We start from the raw sequence: 6,697 nt of genomic DNA on the forward strand, positions 1-6,697 counted from the left end.
CATAAATATAAGATATTGTGTCCACCTATAATTAAAAAATAAATATTAAAAAAAAATAATACACAGTGGGTTATGTTATAGTGCTTTCTAAAAATTCCGCCCAAATGTCGACCTCCTACTAGTTTCCTCTGAAACTCATTACAGTAGAGGAGCCGAACCCTTTTCACCCTGATTTCTTGGGATAATTAAGAATGAAGGTAGGGGCTACACTGTCATACCCCAATCTTGCTAGGAACTCAGAAAGAGAATCGTACATTACAGGTTAGACACTACTGAGAAAGAAAATGAACAAGGCTTAATTTCTTTATTGCTTCCCATCCACCCCCAATTCCCTGTCCCCCCACAATAGTGCTAGGAACCATCTTCAGATTCCAGGCCCAGGGGCTCCCTCCGAGTACCAGGCCGGTATGCTCCCTGACCCCGAGGCAGGCGAGGGTAGGAAGAACCCGCTGTCCGGCCTTTGGAGCGCTCCCAGCGAGCAAAGTCCCGAGTCCTGCGGGGTGGGGGACCCTGCCAGCTGCCAGGCCCCTTCTCTTGGGGCGGACCTTCAACCCCTTGGTTATGGGATTCCAGCTTTAGGTCCAAAGGCTCTTTGAGGGGCCTCTCAGGAGGTGGTAGTTCCTGGGAATCACTGGTATCTTTGGGAGCACAGCACTCCCCTCCCTTCAGGTGCCTCCGACTAGGCTGTCGCCAGGGGCTTTGACTGGACCCGGGGGTATCTAGAGTAGCTTTCTGGGTCTCACCCAACCTCTGTTGATTTGGCCCAGTCCCTGGGAACTTCTCACACGTATACTGGGTAGCCATAGAAAGAGGAGTTGGCAGGGTTGGCTGGGCAGCTGGTGAGTTGGACTGTTCTGTGGCAAGGGCATTAGGTGGGTGGAATCCTCTGGAAACATCCACGGCTGACTCAGCTTCCACAGGGGCAGGAGGCTAGAAAGAAGAGACGCACTAAGGGAGATGACGCTCCTCCAAACAGGGAACTTCAGGCTCCTCTCCCACTATTAGCCAGCCACCACCAGCCTGGAACAACTGAGCAGAACACCCTAGGGCCATGGTGCAGGGGCATTTGTAGGAGGGTTGGTGATGTTGGGCGACAAATGGGAAACCCTTCCCTTACCTGCTGAAGGCTGATGAAATACCGGTTCCGCTCAGCCTCAAGGTCAATGATGCCACCCCGTTCCTGCTGCCTCTGATAAAGTCGCTTTAGCTCTTCCTGCTGACGCAAGCTCTCTGCGCTAGGTTGGTACAACTCCTGGAGGAAGGAAGCAGAATGGCAGGGAAGAAAGAACAAACAGGAAAAGGCAGCAGACTTGAACCTCTATTCTTTCAGGTTGGCCTCAGGAGAACGACACAAGGTTTTTGATCTTGTCCCTCACAAGCCAGTGTAGGCTTGTGGTTTTGCAGACAGTCCTAAGCAGATCAAAGATCCCATTCCAAAGATCCCATTCATTGGAGACAAGATGCCCTTCCTCCTGCCTTACAGAATGCCATCATTCCTGGCTCAGATTAGAAGGGAATCCCCTTACCATGGGTTGTTGGGGTTCAGGGGCTGCTTTCAGTGATGCAAGATCATACACGAGAGGCTCTCTGCACACAGGACACTGCACACCGACTGCTTTCTAAAACAAGAGGAGAAATCACACCAGCTTCCAGCCAGCCAAACTAATATGCAGAAAATTGGGAATAAAAGGCACAGGCATACCTATTTGGCAATGAGGGGGAACAAAGGAAGGACTTCCCCGAAGAGGTCTGGGGACCCCTAGAAATTGCATGCAACATATAAGTATACATAAAGATATCCTTTTTTCTGGACAGGAGTAAGATTTCACTCATATCAAAAGTATCCATGATTCTAAAAAGATGAAAGCCATTAGAGCAGAGGAGTGGAAATAGGTCAAAGTCTAAGGGTGTCAGGTGAGACAGGCACTGGCCAGACCTACCTGTTTGGTGGCAGCATGCTGCCGTTCCTGTTCCTGCTCCTGTCCTTGAGCCTTCAGCTCTTGCTCCATGTGTTGGATATATCGAGCAAGACAGTGGCAGTGGAAGTAGTGGTAACAGGGCGTTTTGGTAAAGGCTTCCTTGTCCTGGAGGAGGCACAGTTGTATGATACTGCATTAGCACTCACTCAGAATCCTCATCTGCTGTAAGCACATCCCAGGCCCCAGAAACCTACCTGAAAGCCATAGAGACAGATGACACACTGGCCATGGGGGATGTTGTTATCTGTGAGAATTTCTTTCCCTTTCTGAGATGAGAGAAGACAACATGGAGGCAGGGACAAGAACTGTGAACAAGGCCTGCCTGCTACTTCCAAGAGTGAGTGGCAGGACTCCATGTCCACAAACCAGCTTGTTGCCCTGTGTTTCTGCATTCTTGTCCTGTGTTACCTCATGTTTATGAATTCCTGTTCTGGTCCCTTTGCTTACAAACAATCCTCCATATCACCATCCCTCCCTGACAAACTGGATCTTCCTGGCTTCAAATTCCAAGTTAATTGTTTTCCCTCTCATAAAGTCACTTTTAATATATCTTGGAGAAGAAAACAATATACCTTGGAAAGAAAAGGCATTAAATTAAAACTCATCTTCTGTGAGGCCTCTTTTATTTATTTTTTGAGACAGGGTCTGGATAAGTTGTCCAGGCTGGCTTTAAACTTGCACTTCTTCTTCCTCAGCCTCCCATGTACTTAGAATTACAAGCATGCACAACCACAAGGGAGGCCTTTCTTGATTAAAACTCCTCGATTATCACTCCCCCATGGTGCCATGAGTTTGTTCTAGAGTTGGCTTGAAGAAAGTCAAGGCACACACAATCCAGATGGACAAAAAAAATCAAAAGGCATCAGTTGGTCCATAAAATATGCATTTGCATCATTATTTGAATAGCTAATCCTCTGGAATTTCAGAGTTCAAAGCTGCATTGTGGAGGCCTGACCTAGGAGTGCCATAGTGGTCTAACATGCCCACTCCCTGCCTCTGGGCCACCCACCTTCACTCTTTTGTGAATATTTTTCTCAAAAATTCCAAGTAGAGGAAAACAAGCTTGACCTTGATTGTGTTTTTAATCTTAAACAGGGAAAGTTATCTATGTATATTAATTTGGGGCTCTATGTGTTGCAATGTATAGATTGTTTCCTTAACCAGGGTACAAAACTGAGACTGCAATCCCCCTGTCTTAGCTTACCCAATTGTTGGGATTACAGCTATGCACTATGACATCCCACACAAAACTTTGAGCAGAGAAACCATAACTTTTTCTTGTCAAATCCAATGGCGGGCTGGCCTTCAAATGTTCACTAATGGTTACCTGCCCAGGGAAGATCCCCATCTTTTCTACTCACAGTTGCTAGTGCCAAGAAATCAAGAAATGCAGTGAAATGAAGCAAGAATAAAGGCAGCTAAAGAGGAAAGGCACTTTTCTGTTGAGATGCTAGAATAGACAACTTGGGTAAGAGTTATCATCTTTCTAAATTAATTTATGGCTTACCTAAATAAAGTCCCTTGGGAAAAAAATGGCTGTAGTTTAAAGGGAAGAACATTTTCCCAGGCCAGCACACCTTACCTCAATTAGTTCATAGAGCATGGCAGTGCCCAGTCCTGCCTTGGCCACGTGGCCCAGTGCTTGTGAGATCCTGGAAGAGAGAGAAGCTTATATTAGGCCTGTCCTCCTCCTTCACCAGGCAAAGCTGTGTGCTGAGCTTCCCCTGCTAATGACCAGCTCAACTTACTTGTGGATCTGCTCATCTGAGAGTCCTCGGGGGTTACGGATAGATATCTGTGGCACCTCTTGGGGATACTAGTGGGGGAAAGTAACAAGTTACTGCTAAAGCAATCCAATTTTGGGGACTCTTCCCTTCCTTCTTGTTTTGTATAGTAAGAGCCTCACCTGCACTGGGACCTGAAGCACCAGAGTAAAGCAAACATACTGTGAATCTTGGTCCTCTGCAGTGGCAGGGTGCAGAGTGATGAAGATCTCCCATGGTGAAGATCTGCAGGTGGATGAAGTGAAGACCCAGGATGTAACAGAGCAGAGGCTTGAGGAGAGGAGCAGGGTGAGACAGTAAAGCAGGCAGAGGAAGTGAGCATTGGACACTTTCTTTTGAAGAAATTAAGGAACAGCCTTTGTCTACACAAGAGAAACATTATCTCTGAATCAAGGCTCACAGTGTCTTAAGACCTGATTATGCACAGAATCTGGTCATTACTAAGAGGACTCCTATTCACCCCTAGCTGAGTACATACCTGCCATTTCCTTTAATCACCTGTAGTTCATCCAGATAGATAGACTCTAACACTTCGACTTCAGAGGGAAGGACCCTAAAAAGACATGGGGAGACTTACTTACTATTACAGCTCTCCCTGCCAACAAAGCCTGTTAAGCAAATGAAGGCTGGCTTTGTAGAGAAGTGGCTATTTGCTTGATAGCTTTCTCTTGCTAAATTCCTTAAAAATTAGAGAAAAATGTTTCCCTACATTGTCGGTGGCCAGGTAGGAAGCTTGGAATCAGAATCTTAGACATCATTCATGTTAACAGATGGGATGGAGTCCCAGAAAGTGAAATGACTAACCAAGGCTTAACATAGGCAGAACTGGGACCAGAGCCACATTTCCTGACTCCCTGATCAAGTTTCATTCTACAGTTGAATATCCCTTAGTGGCCATCTCTATGACCCAAATATATGGCATCCATCCATTACTAACACAGTTACCAACACTAATCCTGCCTTTTGCTACATCACTGTTCAGCCTGGATCTCAGTGTCCTGGCTACTGTCTAAATATACTGCCAACATCAGTCACTCCAAGCCTTCTCTAAAGAGATACTAACATGAACAGAACAGCTCTTGGTGGTTTAAAGGCTGTGTTGTAGGAGAAGAGTCATCAACCTTAGAGTCAGTAATATATACCAATCACTTACCAGCTATGTGATCTGGGTAGTCACTTATTCCTGTAAGCCTACTCTGTCTACACATATATATAATACCACCTACACCAGAGTTTTTGTGAAGATTAAAGATGATTTGTTTATGTAAAATCTCTTATAGTATCTGGGCCATAGTAACTAGACTAAGTCCTCTTTTCTGTTTGTATATACCCTTTTCACTTAAAAGAAAAGTGGGAATAATATAGTCAGTAGAGATGTTTATAACCTTAGCTGTCTGGTTGACCTAGATCAGCGTAAATTACGATCCATGGTTCTGATGTAAATCAGAGGACACAAACTTAGTCACAGAAACAGCATTAAGTAATGATACTGAAGATGAATAATTTAAGTCCACAGCTCTATCCAGGTGATAGAAGGAAAGACACATGCTTTGTTCTCTTACATATTGTTCCTTCTTCACAAAGAGCAGGGCTGCCCTAGCATAAGCTATATCATAGGTTCTTTATTATTACCTTTTAAGCCTTAGGTAGAAACATCAAAATATAAAATTATAAAGTGTTACATCTCACAGATAACGGTGGAATAGTTCTGATTGACATGGGAGTGGAAGTTTGGGAGTACCACAAGCTGCTGAATTCACTAATGGCCTCTCACAGTCCAAGGTATCCTCTCAGAATCTCAATGTTCTCCTCAAACACTGAAAACCACTAATCTAGATAGTCCTAAAAAAGACCGGCCAGTGAGGTTTAGCCTAAATTAATGTAACACTGGTGCTGCCTCAGTCAAGAGTCAATTTTAACACTTCTCCCACTCTAGCTGTGGCTTGGGTCCTAGATACCAGGCACAATATGGGATGGTGGTAAGGTGGTGTCAAAAAACAGGGCAGAGGGATGGTAGAGTGTCCTAGTACTAAGAATATGAGATCTAAAGCATATAGAACTGAATTCCTAGTAGTAATTGTGTACCTGTGGCAAATCACTTCACTTCTTTGGATTCATCAAGTCTCCTCAGGTCCTACACCTCAGATTTACTAATGAAAAAGGCTTTTGTATCTTACATATCCATAGTGATCCTCTCAACTACTCTATGAAGTAGATGCCACACCCACTTTTTTTTTTTTCTTTTGCAGCTGAGGACACTGACTCACAGAAGCTAGGAGGCCTGGTCAGCATCAGACAGCTAATAAAATGTAGAGTGAACCCACATTTATCCTGTTTCCAAATCCCAAAGCCCTTACAGGTTCTGGTCTCTTGTTGAGAATGCTTGCGAGAAGGTCTAGGGAGGTATTTTTGTAGGTTATAAGGTTTCTCTCTAACAATAGTCCTTATTACTGCTGCCTGGGAGAGAAGACTGAAGAAAGCATAGGTGGAAATACGTTGAGCCAAGGGGCAAAGGGGCCCGGAGCTGAAGGACATCAGTTCTGGAAGGTGGGGAGATTTGATGAGCAGATATCCACAGACCCCTGAGAAAATTCACTTCAGGAGAGAATGGGAGGGGTGGGATCGAAGGAGGAGGGATCAAGTCGACCAGGTGGGGCATCAGCTGGCCAGGCCCGAGCCGACCCAGACTCCCCTCACTTAGATCAGCGCCCCTCACCCTCCCGTTCCCAGTCCAGGAGCTCGCCTAGGCAGAGGTGTCAGCATCTAAGGCATCCCTTATCCCTCGCTCCATCCCAAATGCCCCCCGTACGGACAGTCTAGTTCTTCGAACCAGATCCAGGCAGCCAGCCAAAGCCCATGACCCAAAGTTACCAGTCCTCCTCCCCGGCAGCTGCCGACGCAGACGCCGCCATGTCTTCTCCGGCCGGCAGCCGG

At 45.8% G+C, this 6,697-nt stretch overlaps 1 protein-coding gene across 1 annotated transcript; it reads right to left on the reverse strand.

The window, feature by feature from the left end:
• Window positions 1-285: 285 nt before the first annotated feature.
• Rnf25 (ring finger protein 25) lies at window positions 286-6,694 on the reverse strand. Its single transcript, XM_046439743.2, has 10 exons — window positions 6,635-6,694; window positions 4,242-4,316; window positions 3,886-3,988; window positions 3,728-3,795; window positions 3,562-3,631; window positions 2,174-2,245; window positions 1,941-2,084; window positions 1,527-1,619; window positions 1,118-1,252; window positions 286-930 (listed from the first exon to the last, which is right to left on the reverse strand). Exons 1-10 carry the CDS (start codon window positions 6,673-6,675, stop codon window positions 352-354), a joined length of 1,380 nt encoding a protein of 459 aa, XP_046295699.1. The 5' UTR covers window positions 6,676-6,694; the 3' UTR covers window positions 286-351.
• Window positions 6,695-6,697: the final 3 nt, after the last annotated feature.

The sequence above is a fragment of the Marmota monax genome, unplaced genomic scaffold, assembly GCF_021218885.2.
Source record: "Marmota monax isolate L192 unplaced genomic scaffold, Marmota_monax_Labrador192_F-V1.1 WCK01_AAM20220418_F8-fsc00041, whole genome shotgun sequence".
Lineage (NCBI taxonomy): Eukaryota > Metazoa > Chordata > Mammalia > Rodentia > Sciuridae > Marmota > Marmota monax.

What these genes read in the sequence shown, in the direction of transcription:
- Rnf25 (XM_046439743.2), bottom strand. Translation starts at nt 6,675, where the DNA reads ATGGCGGCGTCTGCGTCGGCAGCTGCCGGGGAGGAGGACTG. An exon ending in GCTGCCGGGGAGGAGGACTG is followed by an intron (nt 4,317 to 6,634) that starts GTAACTTTGGGT and finishes ATGTCTTTTTAG; the next exon opens with GGTCCTTCCCTCTGAAGTCG. An exon ending in TCTGTCTCTATGGCTTTCAG is followed by an intron (nt 2,085 to 2,173) that starts GTAGGTTTCTGG and finishes TGCCTCCTCCAG; the next exon opens with GACAAGGAAGCCTTTACCAA.